Here is a 19,245-nt window from a genome sequence, read left to right as displayed (position 1 = left end):
TTAGCAAGTTTTTTGTTTGCTAAATAAAACTATTCCATCTTAACAATTCTGTGTAATTTTTGAAAAACATCAACATTTTGGTCACTAGTAGTCAAAATCTTATAAGGCCATATGTCCTGAAAGGCAAAACTGTGTGTATGTGTGATTTACCAGGGAGATAGTAGGACAGTTTTTATGAGGGTTTCAAAGGAGTTCGTGGCCCAAATGAAGCTTGTGGCCACCTAGGTTTAGTGTACGTGAAATTGGAAGATGCTTCTTGATTGTAGTTCCCATGGGGAAGAGGGAGGCTGTGATCATTTGGTTAGATACAGCATTAATTGTCACAAATTGACTTTCAGAAACAAGAATACTGCACAAACTCAAGCATGCATTGGAGCATGTGTTACTATTTAGAGAAGAGTGCAGCCATCAGTAGGTCAAGCTAGGAGGGCAAAAGAGAGTTGAGAGGAATGCTCTGCCCCTTCTCCATCACAGGCACTGCCCCTTTCCACCTCCTCACCAGCTCACCTGTACAAGAGAATTGATCTCAACTGTGAGTGTCAGCTCACCAGGTCAGAAATTGTTATTGGACCCTAAAACCTTGCCTCACACAGGTGGGCACCAAGCTCCCCTTCCCTCTGCTTTCCATGTTTCCCACCTGCCCTCTCCCCACCTGTTTTCAGCCTCTTTTATAATGCTTAAGTAACCTGCTTGAAGAGTATAATTTATGGAGATAGAAATACTCAAATGCTTACATTTTTTTCATAACTGTGCCAATTGTTCTGTCAAATACAGTTTCCCACTGGGCAGTGGGCTTATCAAGTGCTCAGTGCAATCCTGTAACTTTTAAGTCATTTTGCATTATTAAGACAATCTTATCTTAAAGTTCAGTGGTTTCATTCAAAGCTCCCCTCAACCTCCATAGTGCCTCCAAGATACGCTGTCCCTGCCAACTCCTGTACCAGCTTGGCTGGTGGTGGAAGAGGCCAGGAAGAGTGGGGGAAAGACATGTGCTAACCACCTCTTAGCAGTGGGGCTGGTGAGGTTACTGTCCCCTTCTGCCTGGTCACTAGTAACTTTTTTGTAGACATGAAGGTAGATGCCCTGCAGGTCCTATCAGCAAAGGACCCAACTCCTAACAGCATCGGTGCTCCCTCATGAAATTTGACTGCGTCTTTTGCCAACCTCCTGCTGGCAGACACTTCTCTGCAGTGAATACCACTATCCCATGCTGCAGTAGCCCCTACCAAGTCTTCAACCCTCAATTTGATCTTCCACGAATGTCTCAAAAAGTTCCCCTCAGAGGTTTCAGCCAAGGGAATAAAATCTAATCTCCTCCCTCAACAGAGTGTCAGGGAGGGGAAGAATCTGTTTTCCAAACACCACAGTCTCCCAAAAGGGGATTTCATCCTCCCTCGGTCATCTTTATACAGGGCAATTGTGCTGCTGCTGCTGCTGCTGAGGTGGCCACTTTCAGCAAACCCTGTGTGCAGGGGCCTAGCTCCATGGCTGTTTGCCCTGAATTTAGAAACCAAGCATAGCTATCCAAAAGTAATCTCCAAATAGTTGAATTGCATTTCTTGAGTATCTGGAGAGGATGCGCAGACCACAGGAATACCTAATGCCTTTTTTCTCATCCTGTCCTCATCCCTCACACTACAGCAGGCCCCTCCCTTCCCTCTTCAACCTCATCCTCCCTCCCCACAGGCCCAGAGAACCAGTCGGGCTTTGTTCTCCTGCAGGCTATGGTTCATCATGCAAATAGCTCCTGTGTCAGAAATGCTTTTTGGCTTCAAATAACAGAAAAGCTAACACCAGCGTTATCAATAATAGTATCGGTGGTTTACTTAAGATGTCCAGAGATGGTGGAGACCAGGATTGGTTTCCTCCTCAATGTCGAGGACTCAAAAGACTTTTTTTTTGTGGTAGGGCCACATCCTAAACCCTGTATCCTGTGATCATTTACCTGACAGGGCGAAAGAGATTTTGCAGATGCAATTAAGGTTAAGGACCTTGACTTGGGAAGATTATTCTGGATTATCTAGGTGGGCGCAGTTTGATCACGTGAGTCCCCAGAAGTGGAGAAACTTTCCCAGCTGTAGAAAGCCAGAGAGCTGGCACCTGAGAAGGACAGAACTGTCATTGCAGGATTTGAAGATGAAAGGACCCATGAGCCAAGGAATGCCAGTGACCTATAGAGGCTAAAAAACAGCAAGGAAATGGACTCTTCCCCAGAGCTTCCAGAGGAATGCAGCCCTGTTGATCACATGATCACCAGATGGCTGCCCCAGAGCCAAATGTCGCCTCCTGAGCACCATACTCAAAGGCAGGGGAAGTGGATGGAGGGCAGGAGCTCCATTCTTGTTTGCCACTCTCCTTTTGTCAATTGGGAAAAAATTCCAGAAACTCTGGGAGCCCTCCCCTTACATTTCCTGGGTCATGGGGCCAGCCCTAGCTGCTGGAGGGACTGGGAACAGCTGTTGAGCAGTTTACCTGACAGCATCTGCCATAGCTTGGCAGGAACTCTGGCTTTGGGAGAGAGCAGCAGCAAGGTATTCAAGCACCACCTCCACCCAGCCCCTCCCACATTTCATTCAGGATTGAGTAAAGGAGACACTCAGATGCTACTCAGATGCTGGCTTCAGCTAAGTATTTTGCAAAGCCTCTCATGTTCTTACAAGTTTGTGGCTATCATGACGAAATGGAGCAGCCTACTATACCTACATATACAACTATGGGGGAACCTAGTTTTATCTCATTTACCACAATGTTTTCAATTATTTTTTGGATGACATAATTTTTTGCCTCTTTTCCAAATGCTTCCTCAAGCTTTCCTTGCCTTCCATCCACTGCAAATGACTTGCAGTTTCCCCTACATGGCACCTGACCCTTGTGCCTCCCTCCCTCTGCCCACGGCCCAGAAAGCCCTTTCCTGTGCCCTCTGGCTTCCTGATAAACTCCTATCATCTTCAAGAGCCAGTTCCCATGCCAGCTCTCCCCAAGTGCTCCACTGAGGCTTCCGTAACACCTCTGTTCTCACATCGGGTTGACTGTCTTTGTCATTGCTTGCTCTGGCTGTGTCTCCCCCATTAGCCTGGGATGCCTTCAAGGTAGGGACCCTATCTGGGTCAGCTTGGCACCCCAGAGCATACCACAGCACCTGGTTCTGAGGAGGCTCTCAGTAGATACCTGTTGAGTAACCAGAATGTAGGGTGATCCTGATGGTTTTTGACATTGAATAGAAAACAGCTCCCTATTTGATCTTAAAATAATCACTATAACCTGGACATACTGTACTAGATGCTGTTTTTGTCCGAGTTCTACTCTGTCAATCTCTTTGCACCTCCATTTGTTCATCTGTGAAATGAAGAAAGTGCTCATGGAGTTCAGTGAAGATTAAATGAATGAATATAGGTAGACTGCCTAATCTGGCACTTGCCACGCAGCTGACTTCAATATAGTAGCTCTAACATTATGGTCCTTGAGGATCTTACTGTGTTATGGCCCAGAACTGCATTTGATTAAAGAAGGCTCCCCTAAAAAAAGAGTCATACATATTCCATTTGTCCTTTCAGAAGGCAGTGAAGCATTTACACTCTTTAAGACAAATTCCCATCCAAAAATAGTTAAGATTTCTAAAATATTTTGATGCTGAAAGAGGTGTGCTTCAGTTGTGTGGAAAATTTGCTTCTATGGAAGAATTTTTAATACGGGTCATTTCTATTTTACTTTTTCTGGCTGGAAGGATTTTACATTTACTCAAAGTCAAAAGGGAAAAGAAATCCAAGAACTACAGAAGAGCAGTTGAAGTGATTTATGCTTGATTTCTAAATGCAACATATGTTTATACATAATTTAAAACTCAAAGCATGCTTATACAATCATGTGCAACTTTAAACTTTAATAACTCTGGATGAATACATGGTGGCAACAGTCCATGACACCTGAAAACATTTGTGGAGTGGTGTGGACTTCAGTGTTGGCAGTCTGCATATTACAACCATATTTCACACAGCCCTGCTCGGTTTGATTTTCTCCACGTGGTTGATAATGGTCTTCAGTTGGTGCTAAGTGATTTTGCAAATTTCATTTATAATCCTCGCCCTACAATTACCTACGTACTGTTTCTGCAAGTTAACCTATATGCTACGCTCAGTCATATATCTTTCAAAGTTACTAATGCAACTGCCAAAGAGGGACAGTGTCAATACCATTGTCTTCATTAGAAGGACGGCTACCCCACACTGTGAGAACACTGCTGTTCCTAACAGCAGTTTAATTTTAGAGGGATGTGAGGATTAGTTTGACCTTAATTCCAGATGTGCATGCCTCAAAAGAAAAATCCCATTCTCCTTCCTTTTGGGGAGCACTTTTGGTGGCACCAAGGCTGGTGTGGAGTAGTGGAGAGAGCACTGAGCTTAGAGTCACAACCAGATGAAACTGCTCTGGTCTTCACTAGCTGTGTGACTTGGGCAAGCAGCTTGCAGTCTCTGAGCCTCAGATCCCTGATGGACGAGGAGAACAATGACCCCCCTCCCCAGGCTGTGCTGAGAGAGGGAATTGATCATGGATATGAAAATGCTGCCCTGGCACAGAGGTAGGAGCCGAGCAACACCGCTGGATGAATAAACACATGTAATGCAGGGTGAACTGAACATTTCATCTGCAGCAGCTGAAGGCACAGCTTACCTATGCCCATGGAAAGAAGTGCGTGGAAAATTCATTTGTTGCATTTTTGCCAGATTGATGTTTGCAAAGCAGGGCACTCTTCTCCACATTTCCCCAAAACCCATCATAGGGAGACTCCACATTCTTTCCATCTCCTCCCCTCAAACAATTATCAAAGCCATGCAGAACAAACGGCTGTCTGCCAACTGGTAGAGGCAAAGCAGCCAATAATCTGGACGGGGTGGTAAACTGCTCCTGCAGTTTAACCCTGCCTGACTTTCCCAAGCACCAGACTGTGAAGCCTGGAGAACAGCCTGGGGGAGCTGAACAAATGCACAGCACCTGATGCTGTCAAGCCAGAGGGGAAATTTACTGGGAAGAAGATGTAGGAAGAAGCCTGGTCAGCCCACGCCTAAAGCACACACCTGGGGAAATAAATTAGCTATTTCTATTGCACATCTACCCACAGCCTGGTCCAGATCTAAATCTCTTCCCCTCCTAGCAGTGCAGCGGCGGCAGCTGCAGGCTCCCCCAGCGCCATCTCTTCAGTCAGGCTCCTCTCCAGGTCCTCCAGCTCCTGGCGCACCTCCTCCATGAAGCTGCCAACTTCATACTCATCGGGGGCCTCTCTGGGCAGCAGAATCTCCCCATCTTGGTCATGGCTCCCCACGAAGGTCGGCTTGCACACGTACACCAGGCTGTGGCTGGGGAGAGATGGGACAAAGCCAGGATCTAAACGTGGGAGCCTGCCCAGGCCAAAAGCGAAGGTGCCCTGACTCTGTGAGGCTCCCAGCCTCACCTTCACGCCCCCTCCTCTCCTGTCTCTTCAATAGAGACACTTCACTTCCCGTCAATATCTGTCTTAAAATGATGGCTGAGGGAGGCTCACTTTGGGAGAATGTGCTGGCGGGAGGCAGCTTCCCCTCCTCCAGCGCAGGCCCGACCTCCTGTGACTCTCAGGCCCTGCAGCCCAGGGGCAGGACCCGAGGGCTATATAGCAGCACCACAGCTCCTCAAAGACCCTGGCCCATTTGGGCCTCCAGGCAGGAGTAAGCCTGACCCTGGGGTGTAGTCTAGCCACATGCAGGGAGCCATGGACCTCTGTGGGAATGGGGAGGAAGAATTCCTTTTTAAAAAAAAAATTAAGTATTTGGTAGAGATGGGATCTCCCTATGTTGCCCAGGCTGGTCTTAAACTCTTGGCCTCATGCAATCCTCCTGCATTGGCCTCCCAAAGCTCTGGGATTACAGGTGTGAGCCACTGCACACAGCCATAGGGAATGGGAGTTCTGTCTGTCTTCCCAGCAGCCCTGGATTCTGTTGGGAGAGAAGATTGAGTAGAGGATGCAGGGAGGACAGGGAGATGTGCCCTGAGAAGCTGGCCAGGCCTGAGCCTCATGCCTCATGGAGTCTCAGCAGCCTCAGACACTGTGGGCTGTGCCCTCCACCTTGGTGGCCACTCCTGGCCTCCCCGTGGCCTCTCTGCCAGCTCCTTTTTCTCTGCTTATCTGTCATTGTGACAGGTCTCGGGAGGGGGCCCAGGCTTTTCTCCCTCCATGCCCTCTCCCTGGACCATCCACTCATGAAGCTTCAGCCACCAGCTAGATGAGCCCCAGATCTGTGCCTCCTGGGCAGCCTGGGCTCTAGACCCTTAGAACCGACTGCTGATTGGACCCTTCCATCTGCATGACCCAACAACCTCTCAAACCAATCCTGAAGGGAATCTACATCTCCCCCAGAGAAAACCTGCTCCTGCTCCTGTGCCCCTGCTGGATGGCACCTCCTCAGCCCTCGGCTCCCTGAGAGGGAGGGTAAGGGGGCCTCACCTGTGGGGCTGGCAGAGGAGGCCACTGGCACAAGGGCATCGTTCCAAGGCTCCATCAGGCTCTAGCTCCCAGGTGATGAGGTCCAGAAGCCGGCTGGCGGGATCATGGCAAAGCTCACCCTCCATGGGCAGGGGTGTGCACACAGGGAACAGCAGGCCTGGAACCAGCCCAGAGTCACCCCTGTGTGCCCTGTGTAGGGTAGAAGGGCTCCAAGGGGAGGGGCAAAGAAATGGAGCATAACCTCCTACCTCCCACCCTCAACCCCAAAGTGCAGGTTAGTTTGAAGATATGGAATGACAGGAAACAAGAATGGCAGCCTGGGCTCAGGAGGGAATGATTGGTAGGGCTGAAGCAGGGAGGACTGCCTGGAAGAGGTGGGCTTCTGCTGGACTTTGAGGGCCAGAAAGTCTGGAGAAATTAAGAGTGGGGCAAAGGCATTCAGGCCCAGGGACAGCACCAGCAAAGGCCTGGGGTTGAGCTCAGTGGAAAAATGTCAGGGCTGGTGAAATTCCCAAATAGGCCAAGGAGTAGTGGAGAGAAAAGGAGGGCAAGTAAGTTGGAGCTGCATGAGGCCTCGCAAGACAGCCTAAGGGGTCTGAACAACGTGGGAGACAACAGGAGCTGCTGCAGGTCCCAGGGGAGCAACACCCAAAAAGCAGCCCTTTAGGAAGATCACGGAGGCGGCAGGTACGGGGAGGACTAATGGGCTGGGGATGCAGAGCTGGGGAGGCGGCAAATGAGAATTTTTCAAAAACCTTAGTGGGGGCAGAGACAGCCTGAGCAGGCCTCACCTGGGAGAGGCAGTGAGGATGGAAGATGGGAGTGGAAGCGGGTGATTCACAGGAAAAGGAACCTGGGAAATAAGGAGCGGTGGGAGGGAGGGGGCTGCTAGTCCCACCCATCTGGGATTTTGCATCCTGAAGTCATTTAACTTTTCTGAGCATCAACAAGGGGGAAAAAAAGGAGGTGGTCTTCCCACTCCGGGCAGAGGCTGTGGGAGTGCAGCACACACTGATGAGCATTCGGGAGGCTACCCAAGAGGTGGGACGCGAATCCATGTGGTTGGCATGGACGTGGCTCCAGGAGGTCCAGTCTGGTGGAGCTTGCGACAGGGTTTTTCCTGCATCTGAGGGGAAGCCACTCACCTCTCTGGAAGGCACAGCACAGCCCCGGCTGGCAGTCCCTCTGGTTGTCGCAGATGGTCCCATTGCTGCCCCTGGTGGCCATTTTGGTGCAGTGACCCCAGACACACAGCTGGTCTCCACAGCACTCACTGTCCCGGGTGCAGAGCTGCGGACAGGTGGAAAGAGCCTAGAGCCAGCAGCTTAGGGACTGGGGGCCTGCTGAGAGCCCAGCCTGAAGATACCACAGATAGGCCAACCTGCATCCTCCCATTGTAGAGACAGGTAGACCAAGCTGAGATTTCAGTGAAAGTCAATGGGACAGAGGTGGGAGCTTGGCTGGCAAGACATGGGGGTCAGAACACTGGAAAAATGGCACCGGGAGGACTCATGGATCTGAGTCTTTCTACACAGCTTAAGATTTTGCAAAGAACAGCAGGGGGTCTTTGTGGTCCCACAAACTTGTGCCCTTCCCTCTTTTCCTTAGGTCCCTAGGTCCAGGCCCAAAGAGGCAGGGCCCAATGATGAGCCGATTAAACTAAGGCCCAAGCCGGCCCAAGATGAGGATGGCCTGTGGGTGCCGGGGTCCTGCAGCCACATAGGGCATGGCAGTTAGAGAGCAAAGTGAGGTCCCTACGGCTGTGCCCAGTGATGGTACCGAGTGGGGTTGGCTGGGGGGTGCAATAGCAGTGGCCTCACCACAGACAGCCGGGTAAGGTAATAAGAACCGCTTGACTTTCCATACTTATTAACATGCTGTGTTATTGTCTGAATAAGGAAAAATGACTAGGAAAAGTCTGTGAGTCCATGTTGCTTCATCCAAAATGCCTGTTTGGTGAAGGAAGAGTCTCCTTTGCCCTGGCTTCACATTTCCCAGTGTAACCTGCACTGGGGCAGTGCCCTGGCCTCTTCCTGCCCCATCCCTCTGCCCTCTCTTATTGGCAGATTAGTAGAAAGATCTGGCAGGTGGGATGCAGGCCCAGAAGGAGAGCAGCTGCCGCTGTCCCTGCCTGGGGGCTGCCGGAATGTCTCTGTTTGTCTACTAGGATGGGTCATCCCCCAGGGAAGGAACAGGTGTAGGGATACCTCCTCTCCCTTCCCTCCCCTTCTTGAACTCCCAGCCTCAAGAGACCCTTCTGCCTTGGTCTCCCCAAAGTGCTGGGATTACAGGTGTAGCCATGGTGCATGGCCGTCCCTCCCCTTCTCTTCCATCAATGACACAAACAACATGACCAGAGGACATGGGGTGGGATGGGAGTGGCCCTGGGTCTGCAAATGGCTTCCTGTCACCCAGACTGGAATGATTTCCTTGTCACTCCAGGAGTCAGCCCTTTGGGGAGCCCTCTTGGGTCCTCCCCATCACGGTGAGGCTCTTCTGGAAGCCCAGCTGAGAACCCTGGGATCCCTGGCTTTCTCCCCCAGGTGCCCAAGACCCTGGTGCCACAGCCCCAGAGGCCCTGGCGCCACAGCCCCAGAGGCCCTGGCATACTCACCATCCTCTGGCCCCGGCACGGCTGGCAGGTGTACTGGAAGCTGGCAAACTGGCAGTACTTGCTGGGCCCGCAGTCCTCGTCGATGATGCACTCCTGGGGAAGGGCACAGGGAGCAGATGCGTCAGTGGAGAGCAGAGCAGCAGGCCCACAGTGCCCAGGAAGGGCCAGGCCTGCTTCCATTCCCCACTCTTGACCCCACAGGCTCAGCAGGGTCAGGAAAGGCCTCCAGACTCTAGTCGCTCCTGAGCCCTGCCTGGCCGCACTGCCCTTCAGCATCTCCATGCCTAGCAGGCTTGGTGGCCCAGAGCCTGGAGGATCCCACACCAAATTCACACAATCGCCATCTGTGCACAGCTCTCCCCCACCCACACGCAGGGCGGGAGCACAGGGACTCAGGGCTGGTCTTCCACACAGAACAGATGGATTTAATAAAAAGTGCTAATGAGGTCCAGGCCCGCCCGACTGCACAGGAAAGGCTGGAAGCCAGGCCCCAAGGGCTCTGCTGACTGTGAAGGCTGGGAGGCAGCAGAGGGGGCATCACCAGAGACCCTGCTACAAAGCCACAGCCCTGCCCACAGAGAGCACCCTCAGGGTCCTGGGTCTAGGGTCTCTGCAAGAGGGAAAGGCAGCTGCCAGCTTGGAAATGAATTAGAGGAGGGTGGCTGGACTCCAGCCCTCCCAGCCCAGGTGCTGTCTCCTCATCGCTGCCAGCTCCGCTTGGCTGGAGAAATAGGGAGAGAGGGAGTGAGGGGAATCTGTCCACCCCAAGCCCTGAGTCACAGAACAGGGAGGCATGGCCGAGGGCACTGTGACCTGCCGTGGTCACCGGTCACTGACAGGAGCAGGGCTGCTTCAGCTCCCGGACCTGCTGTCAGGCTCAGGCCTAGGAACTGGCAGCTTTACAGCAGGGGAAGGAGGGAACATGATGACAGGAATAGCCATTGATCACCCTTTTGAGGTATCAGGCTTGATGGCCCTGATCTTGTTCAGTGACTCCTCCCAGCAGGAGGCAGGTAGGGAATGCCTTCTCTATATTGCCAGCCGTGAAATGGAGGCAGAGAGGTCCCTCCAAGATAATGTGACTAGTTCAGGGTGGAGGGTCTCTTTCCACCACCAGCCCTTGAGCCAAGGGGGTTCAGGGCTCCACATGTAGCAGCCAGTGGTGAGAAGGACCCTCCTGAGGCCTGGTATTCTGGGGCCCAGCAGACCTTCTGGAAGGGTCTTGAGGAAGGGAAGGACCGGCTCCCCCTGCTAACCCAGAGCATCCTCCCATCCTGAATGCAGGTGTGGAGCCCCACCTGGAAGAGCCTGGCCGGGCAGGCCTGGACCTCCGGCAGCTGCCTCCAGTCCCCTTCTGGGGGCTCTGCTGCTCTGATCAACACTGCAAGTGCTGGTGGCCCAGCAACCAGGGTGCTCCCTTGCAAAGCATTGATGCTTTTGTTTCAGTTACTTTCCTAGCACCCCTCAAATGTCAGGCATGATACCATTGCTGTTTTTACGGATAAGAAAACCAAGGCTCTGAGTAGGGTGAACGGCTGCTCAAGTGACGGGACTGAGTCTGAGCCAGAGCCCCAACGGCCAGAGAAGTCCCAGGGCTGGAAGCAAATCACAGACGCGCTTTGTCTCAGCCCAGCACACGCTCCTGTGCACAGACACAACTCAGGCTGCTCAGCCGGAAGCCTCCTGACATTCTTTCCAAAGCAGAATGGCAAGAAAATGGAGTAGGAGGGATGACATTTGGGAGAAAGGAAGGGCCAACAGGCACAGAATCCCTTCTCTGAACCAGCCATATTTTGAGGGACTGGGGACACAAAGGTGAATGTGAGGAGGCCTCTGCCCTTAAGAAATTCATAATTCAATTGGAAAAAGAGAGAGAGAAAGAGCAACCCAGTAGCAAAGGAGACAAAGGGTATGAACAGACAACTTAGAACAACAGAAATTTGCCTCTTCAAATAGAAAGGCGTTCAACCTCACCAATGAAATCAATCAAGAAATGCAACTTAAAAGAGCAGAATACCATTTTTTTCACTTAGAATGGAAAAAATTAGAAAGGTTGAATGTCTCCATGGTGGGCGGAATAACAGCACCCCCAAAGATGTTCACATCCTGTTCCCCGGAACCTGTGGGTATGTTATGTTACATAGGAAGGGGAAATTAGAGGCAGAGGGAATGCAGGTTGCTAATCAGCTGACCTGAAGGTAGGCAGTGCACTCTGGATTATCCAGGAGCACCTGATGGAATCGCAAGGGACTTTAAAAATGGAAAAGAGAATAGAGGAAGAGTCAGTGTCAGAGTGATATCATGCAAGGTGTCACAGACACTCCACTGGCCATCCCTGGCTTTGTAGATGGAAGGGGGGCCAGGGGCCAAGGAGCAGAATCTCTCTTAGAGCCTCCAGAGAGGAATGCAGCCCTGCCCCCTCTTTGGTTTTAGCCCAGTGGGACTTGTGTTGGACTTCTGACCTCCAGAACTAGAAAATAATAAATTTGTGTTGTTTTAATCCAGTAAATGTGTGGTAATTTATTACAGCATCAATAGGAAACTAATAAAATATTCAATGTTAGTTTCAGGAAATAGGCATTGCCAAATGCTTTGGGGTAATTAAAATTGAAGATTTTTTTTTTTTTTTTTTTTTGCAGGCAATCCATCAGCATCTATCAAATAATTAAATGTATATGTCCTTTGACCCAGTCATTTCCCTTCCTGGTGACTACCCTCAGAAACATTTGTCCATATATGTAAATATCTGAGAACAAAGGTGTTTGAGGCTATATTGTTATATTATTTATAATCCAGAAATAACAGAAATGTCCAACAAGAGGGAACTGATTATTGTACAGTCATTTCACAGAAAAATCCCTCCGTGCGGTCATTGAAAAGAATGCAGTTGTTCTTTGCATAATGATTTCTAAAACAAGCAAGGGTTAGAACCATAAACAAAAGCAGGGAAATGTTGAAACCATAAGCTTTTTAAAGCCCTTCTGTAAAGCAGAATAATACCACACTCATGCCTGTGCCCAGTACTGTGGCTGGAACATCATGGGCGCACAATAAATATGTGTTGAGTGGGTGAAAGCACTTGCGTGTTACTGTGGCAAACAGGCTAACAAAATGCTGATCGTTAGCAATTATTTGAGAACTAGCGCAAAAAACATACATTCCATTAATTTGGCTTCTCATTCCCCCGAAAGGCCTTCATAGACTTGGGATTTTCACTATACATTTCCTCTCCCAGATATTTAATTAAAAATATGAGCTAAGACTCTTCTAGCATCAATTCCTGTAAGACCCTGCTGTTTACAATTATCCATCAAGACGGGTGCATTTTCATTCTTAGGAATAGCTTCCTTTCCCTAAACAGGCTCCTATGCATGACAAAGCATATTCCCTTCAAACTTAATTGTTTTTCTAGGTACGGAAAAAAAATTTTGGCATGGAACTTTGCCAAAAACCTTTGAAAAATCTAAATATACCAAAGCTACTGGTTTCCTTTGGGGTATCAGCAAGGAGTGCTGGTAGGTTTGTTCCGCATGACTCCCCTCAAGAAAGCTTGAGGCTTTTGTTATAATCAAGCCCACCAGCTTGTCTAGTTGGATGTGCAACTGCCATTCCCAGCAGGAACACACTCCTTAACAATTGCGGTCATACTAAACTCTGGGACTCCAAGGCGCACAAACTGAATCCCAGTTTTGCCACTTAACAGCTGTGAAACCTTGGGCTGCTGACTCTACCTCTATTAAAAACAAAGATGAAGGCAGGAGCTGTTTTGCAGGGCTGTTGTACAGAGTTCATGCTCGGTGAACGGTGGCCATAGCAACAGATAGCTATGCATCTGCTCCTCCACACATCCAATGCCTGATCCCGCCGTGGTGCACCCCTGCCAGGGGACCAGCTTGTGAGCAGAAAGGAAGGTCTAAATCAACAGGGCCCTAAGGCATCCACCAAAACTTGACATCTCTGTCCTGGTCAGCACTTGGGGATCAAACATCTAGTCCCGACTTACCTACATCCTGAGGGTGTCAGACAGGTGGGCAGTGGCCTGTATATCCACCCCAGGCAAGTCCCGGGGCAGAGTGACCTTTTGTTGTACAAAGGCCAGGCTCTCTATCCAGTAAAGCTGTCTGTATTGAGTCTCTCCTGAGGACCACTAGCAGCAGGGGCTGGCCTCACCTTTCCCGGTGTTTGTTAGACCTGAGGAAGAAGTCAGGCCCTCTACCCTTAGCAGAACTGAGTGGGTGGGTGGAGAGGACACGTGTCAGGGCCCTCCAAGCACAGCCAGGCCCTGAGCTGAGAAATCCAGGTTTTTTTCTTTTCAATAATTCTAATTGCTCTTAGCTGTGCTCAAGGGTTCTGTCCACATTTGAGCCAAGGTGTTAAAGGGGCCTCAGCACCCAACTGGGCTCTGGATGGCTGAGAAGCTGAGATCAGAAATAAGAGGCCTGGGAGGGAAGGCAGGGGCTCTGGGCTTGGGGTCTTGTTTCAGTAAGGAATGAGTACCTTGCAGGGCCTCTACCTCTTAGCCCTGGGACCAGAGGAGGGACTCCATCCTGAAGTGAAAGGCACACCAAAAAGCACTTCAAACGCTATGCCTGCAATCCATCACGTGCAGGCACAGAGCCTTGGCCAGATAGGACAACTAGCGCCCGCCACCTGGCACAATTTCTCTCTAGTCTCCTTGACGTAGTCCTTATCCCTACTTCACAGATGTGGAAACTGAGACTGAAGGATAGAATCTGCCGAGAGGTCACCCAGCTTGACGGGACTGGAGCCGACAGATGCTTTTCATTTCCTGCTGGGGAGTTCACCATTTCTCTCTCCTCTTCTTCAGTCACAACTTAGTAGCACCTGCCCGGGACAGGGCCCTGGGCCCCATGCATCCCCAGAGACAGAAGGGAGGAACTCACGGTCAAGGCCATAGCCGCTGAGCGTCTGAGCCCAAATGTCATATGGCTGGAAGACAGCACCCAGCTGCATGGACTTCAGCAGCTCCTCTCCAGTCCTGGCCACTCCTGTTTGCCCCCACTCCTCCCTCCCATCCTGCTGGGGAAATCTGACAGACAGCCCAGAAGCCGGCCATGGGGAATGCAGTCATTCAGAGGATGGCTTCTTTGTTGTCCCGAGGAGGGAACTATATTTAGAAAGCTCAGAAGCTGGCGGGAGTGAGGGCTGACCGGGAACACAGCATAGATTTGGCAGGAATGTTGGGCGAGAAGCAGCCCCAGTGCTTCGACACTGTCATGAAATAGTGGAAAATGGCAAAGGAGCCATTCTGAGTCTTCGATTTTCCAGTTTAGAGTTGATCAGAGGAGAGAGGCTCTGAGAGAGCAGAAGTCAAAACTTGGAGGAGGGAGAGGACAACAAGTGAGTCCCTGGAGGCTTTCCCAGAGTCTGTGTGGGGCCCGCAGAGGCACCGCTTCTTTGGGACCCTTTTGCTGCTGCATCTCACTCCTCATACTGGCTGGGCACTTGGATTTCCCACACTTCTCAGGAATCCCAGACATTCTTGTTCACCGGAGGCCCAAAGGAAGATGCTGCTGGGGATGGATGCCTCCAGGGCCAGGGCCTTCCCCAAGCTCCTCTCAAGCCCATGGCTCTGGAGAGAACATCTTCAGGGCAAGAAGTGAGGGTCAACTGCATGCAGAATGGAGGCCCAGGACCTCCACCAATAGGATGCACTTGTCCTGAGAGCTCTGCACACTGTGCAGGAGGAGAGGACAGGAGTGAGGTTTAGAGAGCGTCAACCAGTTGCCTGCACATCCTTCAGGCTTTAAGTATAGTATGCCTCTCGGATCCTCACAGCCATCCTTTGAGGTCAGTCACCATCTTAGTCTATTTTTGCTGCTAGAGCAGAATACCTGAGACTGGGTAATTTATAATGAACAGAAATTTATTGGCTCATGGTTCTGCAGGCTGGGAAGTCCAAGATTGAGGAGCCAGCATCTGGTGAGGGCCTTCTTGCTACATCATCCCCTGGCAGAAAGTGAAAGGGCCACAAGAAAGGGCAAGAGAAAAGGGGACCAAACTTGCCCTTTTATAAGAAACCAACTCCCACAATAATGGCATTAATCCATTTATGAGTGTGGATCCCTCAGGATCTAAATACCCCTTAAAGGTCTCACCTCTTAATACTGTTAAAATGGAAATTGAATTTCAACATGAGTTCTGGAGCAGTCTCTGACTCTAATTCCCCCAGCATGTGCTTGACTCACAACTGCCATTCACTGAAAGAATAACAGGAAGTTAGCTGGGCATGGTGACATGCACCTGTGATTCCAGCCACTTGGGAGGCTGAGGTGGGAGGATCGCTTGAGCCTGGGAGGCAGAGGTTGCAGTGAGCCAAGATCACACCACTGCACTCCAACCTGGGTGAGACAGTAAGACCTCATCTTGAAAAAAAAAAAGAATAACAGAAAGAACGAACTGACCAGTAGATGAACCACTGGTCATAGAGCTTTAGAGCCCAATGGTGTTGATGGAAGAAAAGCTCAGATTTACACACACATTCATAAGAGCACACATCCTTCCCTCACAGCTCTCAGAAGGAAACACCCTGTTGACATCTTGATTTCAGACTTCCAGCCTCCAGAACCGTGACGGAATAGATTTCTGTTAAGTCGTCCTGTTTGGGGGTACTTTGTGATGGCAGCCCTAGCAAACTAATACATGTGCCTTCCCCCCATACAAGCCAGCAGCCCCAATCTCCTCTGTTTTGGATCTTCCATGCACAGTCAGCTCTGTTCCTAAGCCTTCAGCATCTTATTGTTAGAAGGTGACAGAGGGGTGGTCAGTGGGGAGGTGCTGGTACATTCCAAAGAGCCACAGGGACCAGAACAGCGTCTCTTGGCTGAGCCAGGCTCTGGCACCCCAGCCCCGTACACATTCTGGTCACTGAAGTTTTGGGTGGGGCATGTTATCTGTGGATTACCATTTCCTGGCACCCTGGGGGTGGTGTGGTCATGCCAGGCCCTGAGTGCTCCCAGGATGAACAGATGGTATAATTTGTGAGATAAACAAATAATCCTCTTCTGGATGTGGGGCTGTTCCCAGAACCCATGGATGGGGAGGCAGCTTGGCCCAGGCACCCTCCTGAGCAGAGGTGGTCCTCTGGTAAAGAGCCAGCAGTGTGGATGAAGTGGCCAAGGTCCTGGTTCACCCAGGGATAGGGGTATCCTGGGATGCAGGACTTGCAGTGCCAACACTGGGAGAGTCCAGGCACAGTTCCCCATTCCCCACTGGGCCCCCACACTCCCCTCTACAGGCTCTGTCGCTGCACTTGCCATACTGCTGGGTCACAAGTCAAGACCATATGGCACAAGTGTATCTGGGGCCATGTAGGGCTGAGATAGGCTTTTGCGCCCACACCTGGGTTCTAATACACATTCACTTACAAGCTAGGTGATCCTGGCCTAATTACTGAGTCTCTCTGGGTCTTATCTGTAAAGTGGGGAATCTCATGAAGTTACTGGACAGATTAAAGGAGATAACAGATGCAATAGTGCTTAGTGGCCTCCACCCACTCTACCCCTAGAGTGGATCTCTATTTGCGGTGCTTAACTCACGGCAAGAGCTCAAAGGATGGCCTCTCCTGAGCTTAAGTGTGGGCCAATGGGTCTTGTTTGTTAATGAATACGTTTCTACTGAAAAGGCCCAGAACATCAGGCTTGAGTCAGTGCCCTTCCCATTACCAGCATCACAACTTCCTGCTTCATCCTAGAGCCCTCTGCTCTGGAGGGGAAGACAAGAAGGAGGAGGACAGTTGCAATGGAACCAACAGAGGGCCCAGGATGGGCCAACTACCAACAAGGACAAGGAGACTGCAAGGGACAAGAAAAAATAGACACAATTCAATCACCCCTGGGGGCTAGGCCCCTGAGCATCCATCACCTCAGCTCATCCTCACACTATCCTGTCTTCCAAAGTAAGTAAGAGAAGCCCCATTTGACAGATGAAAAAACTGAGTACAATGAAGTCACTTGCCAAAATCAGAAGTAAGAAGTGGCAGAGCTGCACTCAAGCCAAGTTCTGCTCAACTGCAACCCGGTGCTCTATGGAGCTCTCTCTGGGAGTGGTTGGGCTGGGTCAGGGCCCCAGTCAGGGGGCAGGAGATGGCAGTGTGAGGCAGGAGGGAACTCCCGAACTCTCAGGGAGGTGGAGCACTGCCAGCTGTGCCTGCTGCAGGAGGACAGGGTCCACAAGGCTGGCCCTGGCACAAGATGACTGGAAGATTAGGAACAGTGCCCTGAGGAAGAGCAGCAGGCAGCTTCCCTTTTCTCCTACAGGATTCCCAAGTCAGGCTTTTCCCATTCCTGAGAGTCCTTTTTTGACCTTAAAACCAGGCCAGTCGCAGGAGCCTGTAAGATGCACATTTGTCTGGAACACAGCAGGGCGCCTCCAGTCTTTCCTGGATGCTACACTGGAAACTCTCAGCCAGGTCAGGTGGTGGGGGCCCCAAACCTCACTGAGGGGCTCTAGCCTGACCCGCTGCAGAGACCGCCCTGTGGAAAAACCCAGGCAGGAGCCAGAAGCCCATCAGTGCCAGCTATTGTTATTCTCAAGTGCCAATGTCTGCAAAGGCCTGGCTCACCTGGGGCTGCTCCCGCCAATTTTCTTCCCCAAGTCACACAGCCCAGCAAAGAGGAAAATGCACCCCCGAGCAGAGCTTGGCACCCCAGGGTATGGAGAACACTGCTCCTAACCCTTTAGTGCCTGTCATGCCTTGCTCATTCAGGAAACAGTCCTGGAGTTCTCTCTCTCCTCCTATCCTCCGTCTTCTCCTTCCAATATATACAGACAGCTCCCACCTCCACAGCTCCTCTGCGAGCCTCCTCTCTTTGTCGGTCCCTGGAAAAGCTTGTTCCTTCCTCCAGGAATCTTGTCCTGCTGCCAGGCCACCGAGAGCCAGCCCTCCACACACAGAGCCTCCCAACATTCTTTCAGCCTGAGTGGCATTTCCTCTGGAGAAGTTAGACGCATATTTAACTCCAAAGGAAAGGCTTGTCTCTACTCATCCAAGTGCCTGTCATCCCGCCTGGGTTGGCAGCCATGGGGAGAGCCCTCTCTACCCACTCCCAGCAACACTTCTCCGGGGACTTAGGGTCTGCACAGCCCCCACCACCTATCCAAAGGCACGCTGTGTGGGTGGAGTCACTGAGCCTGGCCTGGGTCTATTCTTCCCCAGACACACTGAGTCCACAGTTAGCACTCCATATGCAGAAGATCAGGAGGCTGATGGGCATTTCAGGCCCAAATGCACTGACAAGTCCAGCAGCACTTCCAGGTCTCCCAGGCCCACCTGCCTCCTCAATGGCTCCTTATTCCACTTGCATAAGACCTCTTTGTTTAGGGGCCTCAAAGTGGGGAACCTCATGAGGTTATTGGATAGATTAAAGGAGATTTAGCCAAATTTAGCAAATAAATTTTATTTAGCTAAATTTTATTTGTCAGATTTGGCAAATAAAATTACAGGATGCCCAGCCATAGTTGAATCTCAGATAAACAATGAATAACAATTTCATATAGCATGCCTCAATTATTACATGGGACACACTCATACCAAAAATTATTTTAGTATTCTATAGGGTGTCTTGTATTTCATATGCCAATCCAATCAATGTGAAGATTCAACAGGTGCATTTCTTGGAAGAGAGAAAGTGGGGTTGGCCTTGAGCAGGAGAAGGTTGAGAAGGAGGGGCTGGTGGCCACAGAAAGAGAGGTGGCCTCAAAGACATCCATGAAGATAAGCCAAGAAAGACATCAGGGTGCCTGCTCCTGACCCCACTCCAGGGAGGAGGCCAGGAAGCACTGCCCTTCCTCCCCCTACCCACTACCTACCCCTACCCCAGATTCTGGCCTGTGCTTCAGGGGCTTTGTGGGCATGTGCAGCTTTTCTTCTTCCTCTTCCTCTTCCACTTCTTCTTCCTCTTCCTCTTCTTCCTCTTCCACTTCCTCTCCTTCCTCTTCCTCTTCTTCTTCTTCTTTTCTTTCTTCTTCTTCTTCCTCCTCTTCTTCTTCTTTTTTTTTTTAACATTTTGTTTGGTTTTGTTTTTAATTTTTCTTTGTAGAGATGGGGTCTCTCTCTATGTTGCCCCAGCTGGCCTTGAACTCCTGGCTTCAAGTGATCCTCCCACCTTGGCCTCCCAAAGTGATGGGATGACAGGTG

The 19,245-nt window shown here is 50.7% G+C and overlaps 1 protein-coding gene across 5 annotated transcripts in view; it reads right to left on the bottom strand.

The window, feature by feature from the left end:
* Positions 1-3,778: 3,778 nt before the first annotated feature.
* The window catches only part of DKK3 (dickkopf WNT signaling pathway inhibitor 3), a 46,343-nt gene continuing 30,876 nt past the window's right edge, over positions 3,779-19,245 (bottom strand). For all 5 annotated transcript variants that reach the window (XM_032166603.2, XM_032166604.2, XM_032166605.2 and 2 more), the window contains exons 5-8: positions 9,087-9,179; positions 7,618-7,762; positions 6,473-6,629; positions 3,779-5,351 (exon numbers count right to left, since the gene is read on the bottom strand). In XM_032166603.2, coding sequence (XP_032022494.1) covers positions 5,129-5,351; positions 6,473-6,629; positions 7,618-7,762; positions 9,087-9,179 — 618 coding nt within the window. In that variant the 3' untranslated portion in view covers positions 3,779-5,128. The remainder of the gene's footprint in view (positions 5,352-6,472; positions 6,630-7,617; positions 7,763-9,086; positions 9,180-19,245) is intronic.

This window comes from Hylobates moloch, unplaced genomic scaffold (genome assembly GCF_009828535.3).
Source record: "Hylobates moloch isolate HMO894 unplaced genomic scaffold, HMol_V3 SCAFFOLD_11, whole genome shotgun sequence".
In the NCBI taxonomy this organism is placed as follows: Eukaryota; Metazoa; Chordata; class Mammalia; order Primates; family Hylobatidae; genus Hylobates; species Hylobates moloch.
This window is presented reverse-complemented; position numbering and strand designations above follow the sequence as displayed.